Genomic DNA, 25989 nt, shown 5'->3' with positions numbered 1-25989 from the left:
CATTAGCATGTATTGCATATCTTTAAAAGACTATGTCCTGATTGTCACTTATTATTGTGTGATTAGCTTCATATTCACATGCATTTTCAAAACAGTCTGTTTTTTCCACAGTCACAAACAAGAAAGAGATTTTTTTTTTGGGGGGGGGGGGGGGGAGGGAGGTATGGGGGAGCAAGTCACCTAGAACATTACTTACCAAGGTAAAATTGTTTCCAGTGCCACTGAGCAAGCACAAAATGGTGAGGTTTAGTCAACACACCTACTCTTGTTTTCTTGCTACATAAAATGTGATTGGGGTGATATAAAACACACTTGAAATCAAAACAAATGTAAAATTTATTTATTTCACTAGAACACAATATAAAAATTGGCAATTTCTGATATGCTGCATAATCACAACCAAATGAAGTGATTCAACACTGATTCTTGCTCAAGAGAATCAGTGTACATTAAGTGTATATTCACTACTGTGAGGCAACTTTCCTGTGTCTATCTTACTGTTTCATTAAATTCCACAACACAGTTTTTCAATACAAAGAATAAAGAAATTAAAACAGCATTTAAAACAGAAATATAATCACATCTATAATCATGATGATAAAAATTCACAACTCTCTCCAATGTGAATTACTAATAAAGTAAAAAATTAAGATTAAAGTACCTAACAAATATGAGGTGGCAAGCTATGGAACTTTTGCAGCAAATTCAATCTACACATTATCTAACAACCGCACAACAAATTATAATTTTTTTGTTTAAAACAATATCACACATAAAATTAAATATGCATAAGAGCACAGCAAATATGCCAGGAAAACTACTTCCACACACTTGTAAAAAATGACTTACTTGTCAAGTTTTTTATTTTGTTAATTGCTGCATTTGTAAAGTCTTTGACCCCTCACAATATACACAATGCAGTTAATACTGAATACATTCAATGAATGTTTTATCACAGGTGCGCCTGCCTCTCTCTGTTAAAATTTACTATTGTACTGCACACAACTGCCAGTCAATACTAGCAAAATTGCAAAAGTTCAGGTGTTTTATTTTCCCTATAAAAATATATCTTTATATGTGTTTGAGAAGTTTCCCATTAGCCCTTTTCTCCTCCTCAGAATCGTACTGAAAATCTTAGAGCTCCACTCACAACAGAACTAAGCTCCACAGATCACAAGCGAAACTGAAACATGATACAACAGGTAAACACAAATTAAGATATAAGATGTTTCACTAACACACAATAAGCAGTTCTAACATAATTATTTGAGCTGCATAACATTTTCAACATGTAATTATATCATTTTCAATAAAATTTAATGCTATCAAAGAAAAGGAACATATTTCCTGTTTGAATCACTCAATTTTGTAACTGTAGACAGCATTTTCCATATTATATCTGGGTAGGCAAAGGACTACGTTCTCTTTGGTTCTTGTTATTTATTCTTCCAAAACTCAATCAGCTACATACAAATTACTTACAGATTCGCAAAATATATAAACTCTGTAATGATACAGACTTTGCTATCTTATTAAAACATAAAATTTCTTTTTTACTGCAAAAAGTGATATGACTTGTAAATGTAAAGTTGAAGGGATGGTTACAGCTGTGGACAGTATTAATACAAATGGTTTTCTGGCAACAGGTTCAAAATACTGGAAGCACATGGCTCCAATTTAATCAGATCAGCCCATCAGAATGGGCACCTAAAAAAGGTATGTACTATTATAAAGTGTCCCAAAGACTGAGTGAGCGTGCACCTTCGTATGTTATGTTACAGTTTCAAGAATTTATAATCTAGCTTTCAAAATACTTATGTTCATAATTCATGAATTTAATGAAAAACAAGGGTTAAACATAAAGGGAACAATTATATACTGTGCAAATTCCTTAGCAGTCAAGGTCACTATCAGTTTATCTCCTGCACAAAACTAACATTAACTAAAAATCAGTCAAATATATCTGAAGTAAAATGCAGCTTTTGACGTCACATAAAAGTTCCTGGTAGTATACCTACTGGACTGGTGCCACTGGGAGAATTTCAACAGAGCTCTATTAAACTTTGCCTTAAATTAACCAAATAAATTACGTATGTTCAATACTACAGTATTTTACACTTGCAATGGCTTATTTCGCTCTTACATTAACCTATGGCTTTGAAATGTTAATCATGTAAATATTCTACCTATGTAAATGTATTCCCTAAACTTCATTACTATACATTAATCATCTTTATGTGTTGTGATATTTTCCCCATCATTGGCTGAATTCAATAGCAAAAGGTACATAAAAGAGTCACTGCTGGCAAGTATTGAGCAACAAAAGAGCTTTCATATGGTATTTTTGACTTCATGAAACAATTTCCTTCAGGGATGACAGTGACACGTTAGTCAATTTAGCCTCTGGTTAATAGACCCTGTTTATCAGCTGTACTTTTTTAAACTAAACCCTCTGAACAAAAGTACTATGTTTAGTATATAAACAATAGGCAATGAAAAGTGACAGACCTTCAAAGTTTAGGAACAACATTAAGCTTCACTTTTTTGATTGTTTTACAGCTTTATGTACCAGCAAACATACCTAAGAGGAATATCATGTTCTGCTTTAGGAGGAATCTGTATGCTGTGAGAAAAAATTATTGAATGGTACATGGATTAACTGAATTTCTTCCATTGTGTTCCAACAGTGGCATAGCCTATATGGAAAAATTCTGTACACAGTGGTTCTGGTGCAGAATTCAGTTTTAATAATTAGACTGTGAAATCTGTATCCTGTGAGACTTGGATTACATAATTTTTTTCCAGTTTTAAAATTTCAGATATTCTCATTCTCTTTCTCTTTCCTCTTTGCCTTCCCCCCTTCCCTCACACACACATAAAAATTTCTCAGCTTCACTTCAGAACTGGAAGTATTTTGATCCTAAAATACAACCACCTTCCCATATACATCTTTGCTGTCTCTATCTATCACATGTGTGGCATATGTCTTCATTGTCAATGTTACATTTTGGTTACCTGACTTTTCTCTGTTCCACACCAAATAAACCACAAATTGGACTGTAATAATATGTCACCATAAGCTCTTTGCTGTTTCAATTAATTCCAATTTGTCCTCCAGAATCTATTCAACCTTCCAAGTATAGTCATCACTCACTGCCATCAAGAACACCAACTTTGAACTGAAAATGTTAAATTGCGACCGATAACCAATTTTTTTACAGTTACATACCTAACACAGGGAGAAACTGAAATCAACAATAACACACACATTACAACACAAAAGTAATCATTTTATTCATTAACAATAAAATTAATTCAATAAACAATCAGTATCAAGAAATGAAAGATAAGAAAAATTCAATAATAAAGTAATGAACAGAACAAAAAAAACACAGAACAATGACTTCAACAAAAATAATATCATAGAACAGCTGCTGCTGTTACCATGTGCAGGCAGTTTGTAATTATTAATATAATATCAGTCTTCTTATAGGGAAATCTTACTTCAGGTACTTTTAAAGTTCATTTTCTAAGTAGGTGGAAAAGTTTGTGAGTCACGTCTCTCACGACTTCTCTGCACTGTCTTGCTTGGTAGTCCCTGGCCACTAGCACTTTCAGATGATACAGTCTTTGGAGTTGATTCCCTGCTACTAGGATTGCTCACATCATCGCTAGTGTGGCTTGCCTTTCTCGCACTACATGAGTAAGATTGTGTTCCCTGAGGACCATGAGGAATATTGGCATCTTTGTTACTTAACTTCTTTGGAGATGGTTTTACATACAAGTCCTTTCGATACCCTTTTTTGGTTGGAGATAGTTCAGGATCCGTAAGATCTATAACGCCCATACAGCGTGTTAACTCCTGCCACTTTTCTGTGGACTTACTTCCATCATCAGGGCTCACTGGAACCACAATCTCCTCAGCATCCTCATCGAAGTCCCATACGTCCTCCTCTGTAGAGTCAGAGGGAGATTTAACTGAACGGCGAACAGTTAATGATCCACCATTTCTAGTCACATCCCGTCTCTGCGACGGGATGGGCGATGTTCTAAGTGATAACTTCCCGAAAGTGTTCTGGGAATCAGGCTCACAGATACCCCAGGCCGCATCGAACATAGTATGCCACTCAGTATATTCTTTTTTATAAGGAAGTAAAGGTATTACAAATACGGATATGTCGTCGATGCTCCCAGCTCGACCTTCGTGTGTTCTCCAATTGTCTCCAACATGTTTCCCTCTGGACTGCATTATCAAATCTTGGGCTGCTGATGTGTACCTGAAAGTGAATATGCATACTGTTAAAGATACTGCTTTGGTACAGAGGCACCAACATTAATGCAGGAAGTTGTAGCAATTTTTCACCAGACAAAAATTAAAGAATAAACAGTGCCGATGCTCTGAACATTAAAGGTTTATGCACAGAAAAATGAAAATGCTTGAACAATGATGTCACATAAATGGACTTTGTGGTCATATTAAGACAGTTACATCTAAAATTACATAACAGACTACTAAATTTCTATGATCATTTAAAACTCCTATTAATTTTTTACCTGAATCACCTCAGTGATGAAGAGAAAACAACATACAAATTATCAGGGCAGACAAAAAGAAAACCAATGCTGTTACACAAGAAGAAATGCAAGGATTGGAAACAGTATGTCTGGCTTGTTAATTTGTGAGAACATTTGAATGTGTTCGTGTATCCTACATTTACACTGGCAACTCCCTCATTCTTCAAACATAAGATTTACAAAAGTGCTTAACAAACTAAACAAATAGTTTGCAACCTAAAAACACTAATTAATTAATACAATACGTTATCCAAAATTAACACAAAAATTATCTGTATATGCAAAATGTAATTTCTGGTCTGTTATGATCCCTTCATTCAAACTGAAAAATTGTGGTATAAATATGTGAAATAATTTTTGTGTGTGCAAATGATCATTGTAATTACTCAAAGAATTATCAAACAAACAAAAAAGCAATGTTATGAAACATTTATTATGTTCAAGTGAAAACTTGTTTCTAATTTAGTCACAGAAGATGCCGTGAAGTACAGTGTGCTATTGAATGGCACAACAAATCAAAATACATAAGAACTGTCACAAATAATTAAAAGACAATTATGCAAAGCAATTTCTACTAAAATGAAATTACACAAAGTTGGACAATCGGGATGCAGAGCTCTAGCTTGGATAGGGCAAGGAAATCAGCCATGTCCTTTTCCAGGAACGATCTCAGAATTTATCTTAACTGATTTAGGAAATATTACGGAGACGTTGCATATATATATATATATGGCTAAGTTAATATTTGAAGCCTACTCCTCCAACTGTGAGCCCAGTGCCTTAAACACTGTGCCATCTTATTTGGTGGACTAGCTGTACTTATTTAGGTTTCCAAATAATGATTTAAATTATTTTAAGCAAGTGCCAGTGTTCTTCTATGAGGTGGTGACCAATTCCTTCTCACATACTTCCTTACTGATTAAATACCATGTTTCTAATAACATCATTGTGAATTAATTATCCTTAGCCTTAAAACAAACTGGGCTGAAAAATTAATAACATAAATTTGTGTCACTAGGTGGGAAAGAATGCTCATTAAAAATGTAACTATTTACGACTTCTGTTTGATCCATGTCACCAGGAAAAATCTTGATACATGACTGCCACCTTGCCCCCTGGTCAATATGGCACAAGTTGCAATGTTGAATATCAACTGTACCCTCCAATAATTTAACTTCTAAAGCAACTGCTGACAAAACTCCAAATATTAAGCTTCTAATTCCTCAGTTATACCACGTGGTATCCATCATCTCCAACTTTTCCTGACATCACTACTCTCAGGAAAGATTACTTCGAGCAGATAGTTAGAGAACCAACTCGTGAAGCTAACGTTTTAGACCTCATAGCAACAAATAGACTGGAACTTTTCGACTCCGTGAATGTAGAAGAGGGTATCAGTGATCATAAGTCAGTGGTTGCATCAATGACTACAAGTGTAATAAGAAATGCCAAGAAAGGAAGGAAAATATATTTGCTTAACAAGAGTGATAGGGCACAAATCGCAGAATATCTGAGTGACCACCATCAAACGTTCATTTCTGAGGAAGAGGATGTGGAACAAAAATGGAAAAAAATTCAGAAACATCGTCCAGTACGCCTTAGATAAGTTCGTACCGACTAAGGTCCAAAGCGAGGGGAAAGATCCACCGTGGTATAACAATCATGTACGAAAGGTACTACGGAAACAAAGAAAGCTTCATCATAGGTTTAAGAGTAGTCGAATAATAGCTGATAAGGAAAAGCTGAACGAAGCGAAAAAGAGCGTAAAGAGAGCAATGAGAGAAGCATTCAACGAATTCGAACATAAAACATTGGCAAACAATCTAAACAAAAACCCTAAAAAGTTTTGGTCATATGTAAAATCGGTAAGCGGATCTAAATCCCCTATTCAGTCACTCGTTGACCACGATGGCACCGAAACAGAGGACGACCGAAGAAAGGCAGAAATACTGAATTCAGTGTTCCGAAACTGTTTCACTGCGGAAAATCGTAACACGGTCCCTGACTTCAGCCGTCGCACGGACGCCAAAATGGAAAATATTGAAATAAACGATATCGGAATTGAAAAACAACTGCTATCACTTAGTAGCGGAAAAGCATCCGGACCAGACGAGATACCCTTAAGATTCTACAGTGATTATGCTAAAGAACTTGCCCCCTTTCTATCAGCAATTTATCGTAGATCGCTGGAAGAACGTAAAGTACCTAGCGACTGGAAGAAAGCGCAGGTCGTTCCCATTTTCAAGAAGGGTCATAAATCAGATGCGAATAATTATAGGCCTATTTCGCTTACGTCAATCTGTTGTAGAATAATGGAACATGTTTTGTGTTCTCGTATTATGACGTTCTTAGATAATACAAATCTCCTTCATCATAACCAACATGGATTCCGCAAACAGAGATCATGTGAAACTCAGCTCGCCCTATTTGCCCAAGAAATTCACAGTGCCGTAGACACTGGCGAGCAGATTGATGCCGTATTCCTGGACTTCAGGAAGGCATTTGATACAGTTCCACACTTACGTTTAGTGAAAAAAATACGAGCTTACGGAATATCAGACCAGGTTTGTGATTGGATTCAGGATTTCCTAGAAGAAAGAACACAACATGTCATTCTTAACGGTTCAAAATCTGCAGATGTAGAGGTAATTTCGGGAGTACCGCAGGGAAACGTGATAGGACCTTTATTGTTTACAATATACATAAATGACTTAGTTGACAACATCGGTAGCTCCGTGAGGCTATTTGCAGATGACACGGTTGTCTACAAGAAAGTAGCAACATCAGAAGGAGGACCTGCAGAGGATTAATGCATGGTGCGACAGCTGGCAGCTTTCCCTAAACGTAGATAAATGTAATATAATGCGCATACATAGGGGCAGAAATCCATTCCAGTACGATTATGCCATAGGTGGTAAATCATTGGAAGCGGTAACGACCGTAAAATACTTAGGAGTTACTATCCGGAGCGATCTGAAGTGGAATGATCACATAAAACAAATAGTGGGAAAAGCAGGCGCCAGGTTGAGATTCACAGGAAGAATTCTAAGAAAATGTGACTCATCGACGAAAGAAGTAGCTTACAAAACGCTTGTTCGTCCGATTCTTGAGTATTGCTCATCAGTATGGGACCCTTACCAGGTTGGATTAATAGAAGAGATAGACATGATCCAGCGAAAAGCAGCGCGATTCGTCATGGGGACATTTAGTCAGCGCGAGAGCGTTACGGAGATGCTGAACAAGCTCCAGTGGCGGACACTTCAAGAAAGGCGTTACGCAATACGGAGAGGTTTATTATCGAAATTACGAGAGAGCACATTCCGGGAAGAGATGGGCAACATATTACTACCGCCCACATATATCTCGCGTAATGATCACAACGAAAAGATCCGAGAAATTAGAGCAAATACGGAGACTTACAAGCAGTCGTTCTTCCCACGCACAATTCGTGAATGGAACAGGGAAGGGGGGATCAGATAGTGGTACAATAAGTACCCTCCGCCACACACCGTAAGGTGGCTCGCGGAGTATAGATGTAGATGTAGATGTAGATGAGATATATGCTGATCTGATCCTAAGAGCACATTGAACTTGGTGTTAGTTGCTATCGCACTCCAAATACAAAGCACATTTTCTTCATTATAAGCTGTTACTGAGTACTTGGACCAACTTTAACTTTCATCTTCATTGAAGGAAAGAATGACCCTGGACATGGAGGAGGAACAAGAACAAGAAGAAGAAGAAGAAGAAGAAGAAGAAGAAGAAGAAGATCAAAATTTAGCATCCTATCAATGACAGGGTCATTACAGTAGGAACATAAACTTGTTTTGGACAAGAATAATACAGGAATTTGGCCTTGGATGTTTAAAAGGGATCATTTAAACATTTTGTCTAAGTAATTTAGTGAAAATATGGAAAACCTAAATCTGGATGGGTGGCTGGGGACTGGTTGGCTGGTTGATTGACTGATTTAGGCCAGGGGACCAAACAGCGAGGTCATCAGTCCCATCGGATTAGGGAAGGATGGGGAAGGAAGTCAGCCATGCCCTTTCAAAGGATTTCCTGAAGCGATTTAGGGAAATCATGGAAAATATACATCAGGATGGCCAGGCGTGGATTTGAGCCGTCATCCTCCTAAAAGCGAGTCCAGTGTGCTAAGCACTGCACCACCTCACTTGGTGGTTGGTCATCCAAATAAGTGACTTGCTGATTCTTAAACTACATATGTTGTACCTTCTTCAGACAAGTATTACTTTACATGGTTATCACTAAAAAAAATTATTTCATGGTTATCATTCAAGAAAACCTTCTACAATATAATGACTTCTACTTTTCAGATATTTTTCCAGGTCTTCTTCAGTATTTTTTAGATTTGGGGCACACTTCTCCTTGTAGATTTTATTTACAAATTTCATGCCCATATGGTGTGGAGTACAAATTTCATGCCCATATAGTGTGGAGTACAAATTTCATGCCCACATAGTGTGGAGTTCTTTCATATAGTTTTAGTCTGTCGGTATGTAACATGTAGCACACTCATGTCTAGTCTCATACTGATGCAAGAGGCAATTGCCCTAAAAAAGTTGTGGGTTTCTCTTTGTGAAAATGAGAATCTCACACACACACACACACACACACACACACACACACACACAGGATTGGAATGTACATTAGACCTAGTTTTTGAAACAAAAGTTTCTTGTGTTGTTCTTTTTTAGCTCCCACTATGGGTCGGATGATTTTTTTTCTTTTTTTTCCTAGTCTAAAAGCTTTGAGTAGATTGGTTTTCTCAGACTCCCAGAAAATTATACTATAACTAACTACAGAATAAGACATGCATAAAAAATTTTTTTTTCAGCTCCATCAGTGATATATAAGACATTCATGACATACACGAGACTGTTCAATTGACCATGTATGCTGTCCACATGATAACTCCACAACATATTTTTATCTATTAATACACCAAGGAATTAGACACAGTTTTCTGTGTCCAGTTTTTTGTCAATAAAGCTACTGGTATGGATGTTATACGTGCTGAACAGCTAAAATATGGAGGCACCCTACTGTAAGTGAGATTACTACACCATCTTGGGATGTCGGGTGTTCTGCCGGATATCAGCGTCGTACTTGCACGATATTTCGGTAATGTAGCTCGTTACCTTCATCAGTTGCGGCCTGAGTGGACCTGGTCCAGTATTTATGCCTGTGGCCTTCCCCCTTCACCTGGCGCTCCCTCTGCAGTCCGCGCCCATTCGCTGCCATCTTCTGGAGCATTGCTGTTCCCTTTTCCATCCGCTGCAGTCCTGGGTGTTCTCTATGAGGTCTGCGCCCGCCAGACACGCTTCTGGGTGTTCCATCTTCGGTCTGGTGCATTTGGAATCTCGTCTGTGATACCAGGCATCTCCCCCCCCACCCCCCCTGTCACGAGGTACCAGCTAAGTAGAGCCTGGGATCCTGCTCTGGAATTGTTGAAGAAGCAATGGGGACAGCTGCACCACTCCACAAATAGAAGAACTGAAGGCGTAGACATGGAGAACAATCCCCATACAGAAGAGTTCCAGGCGGACCAGAACGAAGATTGAATGCCCAGGGTCGGGTCTGACGAGCGCGGACCGCAGAGGGAACATCTAGAACCACAGCAGACTGAAAATGGAATGGCAACGCTCCAGCAGATCACAGTGAGCGGGAGAGGACCACAGGGGAATGCCTGGTGCCACAGACGGGATTCCAAACGCACCAGACCGAAGATGGATCATCCAGGAGTGTGTCTGGTGGGCACGGACCGCAAAGACAACACCCAGGACTACAGTGGATGGAAAAGGGAACGGCAATGCTCTATAAGATGGCAGCAAGTGGGCACGGACAGCAGAGGGAGGGCCTGGTGAAGGGGGAAGGCCACAGGCATAAATACTGGACCAGGTCCACTCGAGGAATAGTCTCAGGTTGCACCTGATGAAGGTAACGAGCTACATTACCAAAATATCGTGCAAGTACGACGCTGATATCTGGCAGAACACCCGACAACCCAACATGTCATTAGGTCATTGGGAAAGCCTAAAGAATTACATCGAGATTGCTACATTTATTCAATATGTGCTGGAGACAGGGAACTACTCCAAAAACATGGACACAAGCAAAGGTGATATCACTATTTAAAAAAGGAGACCGCAATAGCTGCGAGAACTATAGAGAAATGAGTTTACTGGACACCACATACAAAGCTTATGCTAGAACAGAGAACAAGAGGGCAAAGGCTATAGCTGACAGTTTATCATGCGAAGAACAAATGGTATTTCGGAGGGGCAAATTGACAACAGATGCAGTATTCATAATTAAACAAATAACACAAAACAGAAAGAGTACAATAGGGAAACCCATTAAGGATTCATTTATTTTACCAAGGCATTCAATAATTTTGACAGAAAGAAACTGTGGAGAATTACGAGGAAAAGACGATATCCACAACACCTAATAAACATTTTAAAAAGTCTGTACAAATACACAACTGTAATTTTAGGTATAAATAACACTCTAATGCAGCCTACAGTCACAAACAAAAGGAGTAAGACAAGAGTACATCATTTCACCCACACTTTTTAACATTTATTTAGACGAAACAACTTGGAAATTGAAGAAGATTTTTAATGGGAGAATTAAAATTAACAATAATTCCACTTGAATTATCTTTTATATGCAGATGACACCACAATACCGGTGGAGAATGAAGATCACCTACAAAGGGGAATATATTTATTAGGTAAGGTTTGTGAAGAGTACAATTTGATGATTTCAGAAAAGAAGACAAAATCAGTGGCTTTTAAAAAGAAATACATTGTATGGACAAAAATTGTAGGCCACAATAGAATGGGTCAAACATTTTAACTATTTAGGTTGTGACATCACATATGAGTATGAAAAAGACATAAAGAAGAAGTTGGTAAAGTTTGGAAATAAATATGGAACAATATGCAGATGTCTAAAAAATAAACCAAAAGAAACAAGATTGAAATTTTATAAGACAATGGCAGTTATGATGCTTGCTTAAGGATGTGAACCATGAGGGCTACAGGTAAATATCGAAAAAGTCACATGCAAGCAACAGAGGTGAAATTTCTAGGAGCAGTAGAGGGATGTACAAGAGCTGACAGATTTCAAAATTCAGAAATTAGGGAACAACTGAATATATTTAACATCTTCCATAAAATACAAGAAAACAGGAGAAACTGGAATGAACACCTCAATAGAACGTGTGGAGAAAGATTACTTCTTTAGGTAAGAAGATTTAAGCCAGTTGGGAGTAGTAGTCAAGGAAGACTGACGAGGAGAGGTTCCCCAGCAATGGGATTGACATTATGAAACAATCTATAAGGCAATGAAGGTTAAGGTCCGAAAAACACCCAGCAACCACTTGCCCTGGTGGTGCGAGTAATCACTGAACAAAAATTTCAGAATTTTGAGTGATGCTCTGTAGGTTTAAGAATAGTAAGAATTCACTGACTGGTTGCATAGTGTAACTGTTAGGGTACTGACCTGACATGCAAAAGGTTGTTGGTCTGAATCTTGTTAGATATTGATTTTTTTTTTAAATCTTTACTGAAATGACTTTGATCACTATTTACCTTTAAGTAACTAATTTACACACAATTCCTTTTATTTGTATTCTTTTGTCACTTCTTCAAATACTGGTTTTTTTTCTCCCTATCATTCTTTTGCCACTGGGAATCTTTGTGCATGTGAATTTAAACTTTCATTTGTCTATCATAATATTTACACATTTGAAAATGCCGATCTGTTGGTTAAAAAACAAAAGATGGAATGATCTATTTACACTGAAGAGCCAAAGAAAAATGTACACCTGCCTAATATCATGTAGGGCCCCCACAAGCACGCAGAAGTGCCGCAACACAAACTGGCATTGACTCAACTAATCTCTGAAGTACTGCTGGAGTGAACTGACACCATGAATCTTGAAGAGCTGTCCATAAATCCATAAGAATATGAGGGAGTGGAGATCTCTTCTGAACAGTAGGATGCAAGGCATCCCGGATATGCTCAATAATGTTCATGTCTGGGGCGTTTGGTGGCCAGCAGAAGTGTTTAAACTCAGAAGAGTGTTCCTAGAGACACTCCGTAGCAATTCTGGATGATGATTTCGATCTGTTTCAAGAAATACGGATTCATCAAGAAGCCACAGAATCAACTGCAACAACAAGAGAGCACATAAATGGACTTGTGTTCATGAACATGGTGCCTTTTTCCTGACTTAAGAGACAATGTGACATTTGATGATTTCACACATGTTGACAGTCATGTGGAAGTTTGCAGTGCCCCAACAGGTACTGAAATTTTTTCTGTTTCAGGTGACAAAAATGAAGAGTATGACAAAGTAGCAGAAGAAGAATATCATATGCAAAAAGCAATTCAGGGATGTAAAAAATAACATGCCATTATGAATAAAGCAGATGAAGTAACCTTAACCAGAAAGAAGAATTAAAGAAAAATGAGAACTAACTCTACTGTGAACCAATATACTTTTATTCATTTGTATATATTAATTCCTCTGTCCTGTTATGATTTACACTTAACTACTTAGTGCTGTTATTTTTGTTATTTCAACATAACAAAGATTCTGATTATGGAGGAAGCAAGGACGCATGTAAAACGAAGACAAATCATTGTGCAATCAAGACCTTACGGAAATTATGGGGCAGTTATAATTCAATTTTTGCAACTCGAGCCAGAGACGAGATAAAACTATTTACCATATGGGTATCCAACTTTAAAGGAATGAAGGTCAGATTAGACACTGCAGGATTTGCAGTTTTAGTAGTGTCATCACTGTCATGCCTTGCTGTTAAGCTCCAGTACTGGTATCACGAGATGCGTTTGAAACAGAAGCATCAGTGTGCACTACAGTTGCGGTCAGTCATCATGAAGCTGGACAAGGTGGGCAGGACTTTACTCATAAAGCTGTTTTATCAAAATAATGGCAACAAAGCTGCTGATCTTCACGAGTATCAATGCATTAAAGGAATATGAAGAGGTCTTCTTGCAGCACCAGGGTTGAAAAACATGATTTGAAAATTCAAAATAACTGGCAATTTGGGAATTGCTCCTGGGAAAGGCTGACGACCAATTGCAGCACAAACTGTCGAAAAAGTTACTGTTGGCATGACTGAGAATGCTGGAAGCAATGAGCAAACTTCAAGCAACGCATGAGCTGAGTCATGGGAGCTGAACATTTCGTGGTCCACCATTCAAAAAGTGCTGCGAAAAACTGTAAAACTATATCTGTATAAACTTCACATTACTCACCACCTTCTGCATGCGATGCAGACATTTGAGTACACATTGTTCTTGGGTTCCTTGACACAGTTAAAGTTCACAACATGTGGCCTCGGAACATATTGTGGAGCGATGAAGCACACTTTATGCTTTCTGGGACAGTGAAGGCTCACAATTGTGGCATTTGGGGATCGTTACTGTGAATGATATTCGTGAAGTTCCTCTGCTTAGTGCATGCATCACTGTGTGGTGTGGTTTCACGGCACAGCTCATGACTGTTTCATTTTTCTTTGATGAACTCGGACCCCTGAGACCAAGGACATGCAGTGTGAACAGTACACATCACAGTGATCTGATATGCCAACATGTGATCTGTGCTCTATGGGAGAGAGGTGCTTTGGACTCAACTGTTTTGAAGCACAATGAAGCTCCACCTCACATTGCTCAAAGGGTCACTCAGTTACTGTGAAACATATTTGAAAAAAGCAAATCTTGGTCCAACTGTTCCAAATTACATGGCCACAAAGATCACCAGATTTGAATCCGTGTGATTTCTGGCTGTGGGGCTACCTGGGGGACAGAGTTTATCAATGGGACACTAACACATGTTGGAGGTTGAAGCTGAGTATAGCATGAGAGGTAGCCTACACCCAATATGAGATGGTTTGGGCAGCAGCAGAGCGATCTCTAGTGCAGTACCAGGCTTTCATGGATACAGATGGCCTTCACACTGATCAACATCTGTAACCTAAAATGTAAACAAGGTAAGCAATTAACAAATGTTACCATCTCATACGAAAACTAAAACCTGTTTCTTTCAATGGCTTGTTCATTATTTCTCTTCCGCATGTCCTTACAAATGTTTTCAAAAAGTTTCATTGTCCTACGATCACTGTTTTTCATGAGGAGCCCTTTCAAGTAGTGGAAGTTTAATTAGAACCACCCTATATTTAAGTGCTTAATAGAATGATCACCTGTCTATACCAACATTTCGTGTCTTATTTAATTATAGTTACGTAACTTTTCTGAACCTCAATCTCTAGCTTTATATGCTGCTATTAATTATGCAACATCTATATGAATGTATAAATGTTTTAGGAGATGCAGTCAAGACATGCGTCCAGCTTGGTCTTTACTCATGACCCTGACAGCTGCACAGGAGTGAGGCAGCGATAATCTCATGGGTTGAGCACAGATGGTCACTGACATGATCTGGATGGATACAGCAGTGCTTCTCTGATACAACTAAGCCTGTCCTACTAAATTTCTTTTGCTTGCAGCACTTCTGGCAGGAATACACAGGATTTCTTTCACCACTTTGAAAACCTTGGGGAAAACACAAGCATTGGTGTTCCACCAAGACACAACATTCTTGAAAGTATCACCAGGGCCATTCATATTCAAATATCTCTCACGTTCATTTCTATACTTAGAAGTTGATGAAGGCCAGGCTCCAGAACTTCTTTATAGGAGAGGGGGCGGGGATCTTCTTTTTCTTCTAGTACAACTACACTATTTAACTACTGATGAACAGTTTGATACATATTTTCTTTTTTTTCTCACTCGGTACTAATAGTTCCTAGAAGCATGTGTGAAAAACTGTACCAATGTAATGAGAATCCTGCAGTTAATTAAAAACTTTTTCCTTTTAGAAAGTTTCTGACATCCTTTCAGCAATTTAACTACTGCATTGTGATCTTCACTTTGGCATGAATCCAGTAAAATAAATTCCCACAGCACTGAAAAAGGCAAGTCTATTTCACCCTCCACGTTATCTGTGGCTCCTTTAAAAGGTTTAAGCAATTTAATTATGCCATCGACTACATCAGGGTGCCATGAAGATATCATTTTCTGACTGTTTTTCTACATCTACATATATACTTCTCAAGCCAGCAAATGGTGCATGGTGGAGGGTACCTTGTACAACTACTGGCCATTTCCTTTGGTGTTCCTCTCGCAAATGGAGCAAGGGAAAAACAACCATCTACATGCCACCACATGTGCCTTGATTTACTGGCCATTTCCTTTGGCGTTTCTTTAGCAAATGGAGCAAGGGAAAAACAACCATCTACATGCCACCGCATGTGCCTTGATTTCTCTTTTTTCATGGTCATTACACAAAATGTATGTTGGTGGCAGTAGAATTGTACTGTAGTGAGCCTCAATTCACAGTTCTCTAAATTTCCTCATTAATGCCTCATGAAAAGGATATCATCATCTTCCCGTGGATTCCCATTTGAGTTTGCGAAGCATCTCCATAATACCTGTGTGCTGATTCAACCTACTGCTAACAAATCTTTTGAATTGCTTCAATGTTTTTCTTTAATATAACCTGCTGGGTGTGTCACACACTCAAGCGGCACTCAACAATGGGTCGCACTTGTGTTCTTTATGCTTTCTCCTTTACAGATGAGCTACACTTTCCTAAAATTCTCCCAATAAAGTGAAGTTGACCGTTCGCCTTCTCTACTACTGTCCTTATGTGCACATTCCATTTCATATTGCTTTGCAATGTTTTACCCAAATATTTAATCAATGTGGCTTTGTCAAGCAGCACAAAAGTAATGTTATGTTCGCATTACGGGATAGTTTTTCCTACTCATCTGCATTAACTATAATTTTTCTACATTTACAGCAAGTTGCCACTCATCACACCAACTAGAAATTTTGCCCAAGTCATCTTGTATCCTACAGTCACTTAACGATGATTACCTTTGCATACACCACAGCATCATCGGCAAGCAGGCACAGATTGCTGCTCGTCCTGTCCATTACATCATTAATGTAGATAGAGAAGAAGAGTGGTCAAATCACACTTCCCTGGGGCTTTCCTGCTGATACCATAACAACATGCTGTGTTCTATTACTTTAGAAGTCTTTGAGCGACTCACGGCACCCATGTCAAATGATTTCCAGAAATCTAGGTATATGGAATCTGCTTGTTACCTTTCATCCATCGTTTGCAGGATACTGTGCCAAAAAAAAAGGCAAGTTGAGTTTTGCAAAAGTGATGCTTTCTAAATCTGTGCTGATCTGCGGGCAGAACCTTTTGCGCCAAGGCAATGTATTATATTCAAACTGAGAATGTGTTCAAGAATTCTGCAGCAAACCGATGTTAAGGATAGTGGTCTGTAATAATGTGGGTCCATTCTTTTAGGCTTCTTGTGTACAGGAACCACCTGTGTTTTTTTTCTGGTTGTTTGGGACTTGGCACTGGGCGAGAGATTTATGATAAATGCAAGCTCTGTAAGGGGCCAATGCCAAAGCATACACTCTGTAAAAATGAACTGATATTCTACCAGAACCTGACTACTTACTTGTTATCAATTCTTTCAGTTGCTTCCCTACTCCAGGGACGTCTATCTCTATGTCCTTAATATGGGAGTCTGTGCAATGGTAAGTTTGTATAATCCTCCTGTGTGAATGATTTCTAAAACGTGAAATTTAAAACTTCGGCTTCCCTTTTGCTATCCCACTGTTGCACCAGACTGATCGACGAGTGACTGCCTTCAACCAGCTTAGTGGGTTTATGTAGAATCAGAACTTGCTCAGGTTCTCAGCAATATCTTTCACTAAGGTATGTCAGTGGAAGTTGTATGCTTCACACGTCGATAGTCTTACAGATGCAAGACTTTCTACTATCTTTTGTTTGTTGACATTTGTGCATTCTTTTTCAACTGAGAGTGCATCAATCTCTGTTTCCTCAGCATTTTCCAAATTCTATTATTAAACCATGTTGGGTCTTTACCATCCTTAAATCTATTTACTCGGCATATACTTCTCATGATGTGGTTTACAATCAGTTTAAACTTTGCTCATAATTCCTCTACAACTAACATACTGGAACTAAATGGTGTTCATTCACTTTCTATGTGGGATGCTAACAACTGCTTATCTGCTCTTTCTAGTGTATATACTCTCCCAGATTTCTCAATGGATTTATTAACTTTAATAGCCATAACTGTTATGATGATAACAGAACCACTAATTCTGGCTTTAAAGTGCCACTGTTGATAAGGTCAGGCCTATTCATAGGTACAAAACCTAAAATATTTCGATTGTATGTGGGCTGTTGAACCAGCTACTGACAATACTTTTCGGAAAATGTGTTCAAAAGTACTTCACAAAATCATCTGCCCATACCACCTACAACAAATCCATACACTTCCCAGGCTACTCATATTGTCACAGAAGAAACTGAGTGGTGGTGGTAGTTAGTGTTTAACGTCCCGTCGACAATGAGGTCATTAGAGACGGAGCGCAAGCTCGGGTTAGGGAAGGAAATCGGCCGTGCCCTTTCAAAGGAACCATCCCGGCATTTGCCTGAAACGATTTAGGGAAATCACAGAAAACCTAAATCAGGATGGCCGGAGACGGGATTGAACCGTCGTCCTCCCGAATGCGAGAAGAAGCTGAGTAGCACAGTCACCGTGGTGTAGTGGTTATGATACTAGACTGTTGCATGGAGGGTTGTGGAGTTCAAAACTCACCTGGACTGTACAATTTTAATTTCTATATTCAGTTCGAGTACATTCTAGAAGTATCCACAAATGTGGTGGTGGTGGTTAGTGTTTAACGTCCCGTCGACAACGAGGTCATTAGAGACGGAGCGCAAGCTCGGGTTATGGAAGGATTGGGAAGGAAATCGGCCGTGCCCTTTCAGAGGAACCATCCCGGCATTTGCCTGAAACGATTTAGGGAAATCACGGAAAACCTAAATCAGGATGGCCGGAGACGGGATTGAACCGTCGTCCTCCCGAATGCGAGTCCAGTGTGCTAACCACTGCGCCACCTCGCTCGGTCCCACAAATGTCAAGACTCATTGTACTGAAATGTTATTTAACTGTATATATACCGTATGCGTTCTGGCTGGAGGCAGTTCACTCCACGCTCTTGTATGTGCAAGTGCTGAATAAACCTTTGTTAAGTGAAATTAGTGTTTGTCATTCATCTAATTACACCTTCTTCTATGTGACAATATACTCACTAGATTAAAGTCACCTCTAACTATATATTGCACGATCTGCATATTTCCATGCATAGACTTTCTTTGAATGGTTCTACAACTGTTATGGCAGAATCAACTGGCCGCTAAAAACCTACAATAATTAACTTTAGTTCAGTTAGAACTGCTACTTGCATCCATGTAACTTCACTGTCAGGCTTAATTTCGACTTTCATAGACAATATTTTTGTCAACAGTACTGAACACTACCCCTCCTCTGGCGTTCAATCTGGCCTGTCGATAAATGTTGTATACCTTGTTAAATGTTTTAGAGCTTTCTATTTGGGTTTCAGTCAGCTCTCCAATACCAAGTTCTCACTTTCATTTTTTTGTGGAAGAAATGAATTATACATCATGTAGATGCTATTCCATCTAGTTCCAGTATCTTGATCTCATTTTTTTTCTAATCTTGCCACCAAACCAGAGTTTTTCATACATCTTATAGTTCTATGCATTGTCTGGATGGATTTGTCAATATCAGCCAATTCCTGACTAAGGAACTTTTCATGCTATGTGTGCTATAATGCTGGGTTTATACAGTGCACTGCCCATGGCAGACATTTGTGGTGTTGAAGAGCTTTGCCTATGTTCAGTCCTTCATCTGCTACAAATGCCACTTTTCTTAGTTCCAGGAGGAGATATATCTATCTACAAGAGAAGGTCATTTTATGTTGTCATCAAAATTATATTCATACATGGCACTGTTAATAGAGCAAGCAAATATACCTACACCATAAAAATTGTAGCAGTTATGGACTATTAAAGCAGGAGATAACAGTTGTCAAAGTTATGATTAGAATACTGTAAGTATGAATGATGTATTACAGAAATGGATTATGTGAGACAAATAGTCAATAATATGACATTAAGACTCTATACCAGAGTTTACTTACTTGATTACACTATCAGAGACAAAAAATATACAAGTCAGCAATAACAGCAAGGTCAATGGATATTCAATTCTGAAAGTGTACACATTTGATGAAAGCAGGTTGGTCACAGTTCTCATGAAAACACTCTTCTGTTAATCCTTCTTCGGAGCTGTACTCCAAGAGTGTTTGAAGTACACCAAGAAAGTCTCTGTCTATCTGCTATCAAATGATCATGTAATACACAATTTATCATCATCATTATTTATTGCATTAATGGGCCTTTGAGGCCTACAACAGAAGAACAACGGTGGGGGTGGGGGGTGGGGGGTGGGGGGTGGGGGTGGGGGGGTGGGGGGAACTACAAACACAAAAACCCCAATAAAGGGAACGTCTGTCAATCACAAGAGAGGAGGTACATGCTGCAGATGGTACTCCATCTTTTCCAGTCTCTAGCACCATTCTCCAAGGCTGCCAGTTCCACTTCTTGAAGGATCGTCGTCACTCGATCCTTCCATTGCGTTCCTGGGTTCATCTCGGGCATTTTCCCATGGGTTGAGAGTGGAGGATTCTCTCGCCTCTGTCCCAATAATGGTCCAATGTGCGGCTTTCCAAACCTCTGGTACAGGTCTTCTTTCTTTCTACTTTCCCATTTACCTTCCATGGTATTGTAGACGGGCCTACAGATCTTTCGAAGTACCTTTCTTTCAAACGCACATACTGAATCTTCTGTTGTTGCTGATGTTGCCCAAGTTTCACAACCATATAAAAGTACTGGCCTCACCAGTGTCGTGTGCAGATGGACTTTGTTCTTCTGGGATATCAGACGAGATTTAAAAAGATTGTTCAGACTAAAGAACACAAAATTGGTACTTGATGAACTTCTTTCGTAACTTCACTTTAGTTGGTTAATATTGAGCCCTTTAACTCTTCAACTCGTTCAAATGTATGCCTGCCTACAACAATCGAAGGTGGGAGAACTCAACTACGTGATACTCCAAGGTATTTAGTTTTGTCCTTGTTCACCTCCAGCACTATTTCCTTAGCATTTTGGAGGAATTGGGAAGTATCAGCACACATCTGCTCTAGAGTGCTGCCAAGGATCACAACATCATCAGCAAATGCCAGAACTGTGTCTGCTCCCACCAACTCCATTTCTCTGGTTTGGCACGTGTCACCCCTTACTTTTTCCAAGGCTAAGTTGTCATATCCTGCAGAATTTTTGGAGCTTAAAAAATGATGTTGTTTTAGTCTGTTTTCAAAGTTCTGTAACACAATGTTGCTCTTTATTTTTCTTTTCTGTGCCAGCACTGTTGTAATTTTCAGGCTTTGTGTCATATCAATTGTTAATCCACGACAAAACAGACAGAAGGATCACCATTTACATCTCTTTCCCTTGGTTGTTTTGTCCCTATCTTGTATGCATCAGCAGATATTCTTCTGGAAATTTTGTTCGTTTTCTTAGAGGTAATGGCTGATAAGATGAACAACTGCTTCTCTGGAAATCTGCCACTGGCGTGCTTCATCCCTCACTGTCATGGCACTATCATTTTCTTCATATGATGCCTCTTCATCTATCAAAAGTGTAGTAACCTCTGCAATTACAGCATCTTCTTCGACAACTGTTGCTTTATTTGTTCATAAATAACACACTCTTCTACTGTAGATACGTCTTCTGCAATACCAAAGTATTCCACCAAAAGTTTCACAATTACTGGTTCAAATGGCTCTGAGCACTATGGGACTTAACATCTGAGGTCATCAGTCCCCTAGAACTTAGAACTACATACACCTAACTAACCTAAGGACATCACACACATCCATGCCCGAGGCAGGATTTGAACCTGCGACCGTAGCAGTCGCGTGGTTCTGGACTGAAGTGCCTAGAACCGCTCGGCCATCGTGGCCAGCTCCACAATTACTGCCTGTCGCATTGTCCACAGTGGAACACTTACTAACACTGTAACACACTTCCACACCACAAAGATAATCTGATCTACTCTAACAGAAAACAGAAACCCATCTGAAATTTGTGACCACTGCACTGCATGCAGAGTGATATGTAAACGGACGGTTTTAATAGAGAGAGGAAACCTGTTACTGCTCCACCTATTCATCGCCTCTCTGTCAATACTGCTGTACCATGGCAGATAAAACTTTACAAATAGTTTTTCTTTCTAATCAGTAAAAAAACAAAATTAGTTTCATTCTATTCTCCATGACAACTACCGTGATTTCCCCTGACAAGACATTTTTTTATATAATTCTAAAAGAATATTTTCATTTGTTTCTGTAACACCTGGAAACTTTGCTGTGAGAAGCACATTGTTTCTTACTTCACACCTGTCCTCAGTTGACAATAATACTGGATGTAACAGTAAGATAATGTATTTTGCCATTATTGTCAGACCAGAGATTTCAAATCATAGCGTAATCATTCTGGTCAATAGTTTTCTTTACTTTAGGTAAGATCTCACTTCTCACTTGATTGGCAATCTCTTGTGTATGTCGAGATACAGTTCTTTGTGAATGCAAATTCTCTTCAGCCCTCACTGTGCCATACTTCGCACCAATGCTGATTAGTTCTTGTGAAAGACTAATAAACCCTTCTCCACTAACAATGTTGAAGGGCTGTAGATACAATGTACCCACTTTGTCACTCTATGAAACTGCTGTTGATGTTGACTGTATGACATTTTTAAACGTATGTCTTATAATGGCCATGGTGCTTCCCTTGTATATAAGTAATGCTTCACAACCCCCTCCCCCCCCCCCTTCCCACTCCTTTGAAACTGAACCTGACCAACAGGACCACAAGTATCCATTTGAGCCACATCTGGAACAAAACATCTGGATACACGATATGAACACTGAGGTGATGAAAGTCATGGGATACCTCCTAATACTGTGCAGGACTTTCTTTTGCCTGGTGGACCAACTTAATATGGTATGTACTGCACAAGTTGTTTGAAGTCCCCTGCAGAAATAATGAGCCATGCTGCCTCTATAGCCATCCATAATTTCAGAAGTGTTGATGCTGCAGGATTTTGTGCATGAACTGACCTCTTGATCATGTACTGTAAATGTTTGCTGGGATTCATGTTGGGCAATCTGGGTGGCCAAACCATTTGCTCGAAATGTCCAGAATGTGCGTGGCCTGGTGACATGGCAATCTGTCACACATAAAAATGTTACTGTTGTTTGGGAGCATGAAGTCGATGAATGGCTGCAAATGATCTCCAAGTAGCCAAACATAATCATCTCCAGTCAATGATTAGTTCAGTTGGCCAAGAGGACCAAGCCCATTCCATGTAAAAACAGCCCACACTATTATGGAGCCACCACCAGCTCGCACAGCGCTTTTTTGACAACTTTGGTCCATGGCTTCAAGGGGTCTGCATCACACTCAAACCCTGCTATCAGTTCTTACCAGCTGAAATCAGGACTCATATGACCAGGGCACGGTTTTCCAGTCATCTATGGTCCAACTAATTTGGTCACAAGCCCAGGAGAAGCGCTACAGGTGATGGAGTGCTGTTAGAAAAGGCACTCGCATTGCTCGTCTGTTATCACAGTCCATTAATGCCAAATATCACCACACTCTCCTAATGAATCCGTTCGTCGTATTTCCTACGTTGATTTCTGTGGTTATTTCATGCAGAGTTGCTTGTCTGTTAGCATTGATATGTCTACACAAACGTTGCCGCCCTTGGTCATTAAGCAAAGGCCGTTGGCCACTGTGTTCTCTATGGTGAAAGGTAATGCCTGAAATTTGGTATTCTTGGTGCACTCTTGGATCTCGGAATACTAAACTCCCTAACGATTTCCGAAATGGAATGCCCCATGCTCCAACTACCATACTGTGTTCAAAGTCTGTTAATTCCTGTTGTGCAATCACAATCATGTCAGAAACTTTTTCATGTGAATAACTTGAGTACAAATGATAGCTCTGCCAATGCAGTGCCCTTTTATACCTTATTTACGCGATGCTATTGCCATCTGTGTATGTGCATATCACTATCCCATGATTGTTGTCACCTCAGAGCATACATGAGTAGTTTTAACATTAATGAACACATATTTTTTAGTCCTACTAATGCAACTTTACAGAGACCACTCACCAAACAGCATAAATGTTGTGTTATCGATAGGCACACATCAAAAAGAAAGAAAACTTGCTAGCTTTCAGAGTAATCCTTTTACGAGCTATAATAGGTTGTGGTGGGAGTGGCATTAGGTGGGGTGGGTAGAGGAAGAGGAAGGCTGGAGGCAGAGAGAGGGATTGGGGATGGGTGGCTAACAGCTCAGAGGGAGGCAGTCAGTTTGCTGACTAGGAATGCTGGAGGGAGGAATGGTAGGTATACGGACTAAGCATGTGATGGAGGGTTGTCAGAGTCACTGGAGCGGTGCATTTTGAAAGTGACCTTGGGACATGATTTGGGAGGGAGTGGCTGAACGGAGGAAAGGGAAATTGTTGGGTGGAGAGTGCAGGGACAGTGGAATACTGGAGGTTGAGGCCATCACGATTACGGGAGTGGAGGATGTGTTGTAAGGACAAAATATAATCACAAAACTAGGAGACAGCTTCACAGTGGTTATAAGCATTAAGGTGTTCAAGTATGCTGATGTCTTTCATGTCTTCAATCATCCCAGATTTCTCCCCTATTAAGTAGTCTACGTCATAAAATTTACTCTATAGTATGGCAACTACGATATGGGTTGATTCTTGCAGAGAAGAAACACCAACAAGCCACTTTTAATAATCCTATTTATTCACATAACAGCATCGTTACCAGTTTTGAATCGATACACATTTATTGTTGTTTACATTAGTATTCACTTTTTTTCCCTCTTGTGGTGAAAAATCCTTGCAGAGCTGGTGCCTTACAGTCAAAACACAATGTGAGATAAGGTTTGGCCACTCCATGTCAACTCATCTAGGCCAATTATCCCAAATTTCAACAAAATTTTATGTGAACATTCACACATTTTCCCAACAAACAGTTGTTAAGTTTGTCAAAACAATACTGGCCAAGATATAGACATTTGTTTGACTCTATGTGCAACTTTATGCAGAGTGAGCATTCATTTCTGCTGACTTTGAACTGTTACATTTTGGGCAATTTTTGTCGAAAAGAATGAAATTTGGCCATCTTCTACATATTTATGCATTCCCATAACAATAATAATGAAAATAATTTTACGAGCCATATTCAACAAGAAAATTTTAGACAAAAATCACCCGAAAAAATTTTAAAGTTTGGTTTCTTATATCTAGGGGACTACAGGGATGACAAAGGTAAAACTTGGCATGTAGTAACCTAACAACAATGAACAAAAATGAAGTTTCATTTATGTACTGCTTTCCAATAACAGATAAATGAAGTGCAAAATTGAAGATTTTGTAAAAAGATAAAAAATGCAATATTTTCAACCTGATTTTGCAGAAAACTTTGTCCTTCAAAACTTTCCAAACTGGGCTCATTACAAACACCATAGTTTCAACTGATAAAAAAGTGTATTTGATTACCGAACATGGGCTAGCAATGCTAGATAATTTGAACTGAAGTTGGGTGTGAATATCGCGACATGAAAAAAAAGTAAAATTTGGATTCTTATATCTCATACAGTAAATGCATACTGAATGTGAAACTTAATGTGCAGTAGGTTAGTAACACAAGGCCATGGAATACAAAATTTCATTTACCTCCTATTTTCCTAATGACCTACAAATTTGTTGAAAAGATGAATTTTGTGAAAAGGTAAAAATAGATATATTCAACAGTGATTTCACAAATACCCTTTTCAATTAAAGCTTCAAAACCAACCCTATTCAAAACAATGTATCTCACCCCCCCCCCCCCCCCCCCCAAAGAACAGTGGGTTTGCTTTCCTACACGGGCTAACAATGGTACATAAATTGAGGCAAAGTAGCCAGAAAAATCATACTGTGTTTTTAACTTTGGCTTCTTATATATTGTTTATTAAAGGTATGATGTACATGAAATTTCTTACACAACAAATTATTAACATAAAGTTTTTCAATATAAAATACCATTCACATACTGCTTTCTAAATTTTCACATAATCATTTTTTCATAAAAATTACAAAAATATATCACATTAAATCTACTTTTAGAAAATCTGTTTTCCATAACTGTCTTCAAACTAATCACAGCTGGAATGACCATGTTTTCAAGCATTCAGAAAATCTCATTTGATTTTCCACTGTACACTAACAATACCTGAAAA

The 25989-nt window shown here is 38.9% G+C and overlaps 1 protein-coding gene across 2 annotated transcripts in view; it reads right to left on the bottom strand.

Moving 5' to 3' along the window:
- Positions 1-315: 315 nt before the first annotated feature.
- The window catches only part of LOC124556551 (protein phosphatase 1H), a 174008-nt gene continuing 148334 nt past the window's right edge, over positions 316-25989 (bottom strand). For both annotated transcript variants that reach the window (XM_047130509.1, XM_047130510.1), the window contains exon 8: positions 316-4277. In XM_047130509.1, coding sequence (XP_046986465.1) covers positions 3530-4277 — 748 coding nt within the window. In that variant the 3' untranslated portion in view covers positions 316-3529. The remainder of the gene's footprint in view (positions 4278-25989) is intronic.

This window comes from Schistocerca americana, chromosome X, assembly GCF_021461395.2.
Source record: "Schistocerca americana isolate TAMUIC-IGC-003095 chromosome X, iqSchAmer2.1, whole genome shotgun sequence".
Taxonomy (NCBI): domain Eukaryota; kingdom Metazoa; phylum Arthropoda; class Insecta; order Orthoptera; family Acrididae; genus Schistocerca; species Schistocerca americana.
The sequence above is the reverse complement of the archived record's forward strand: the minus strand, read 5'-3'. Positions and strand labels throughout refer to the sequence as shown.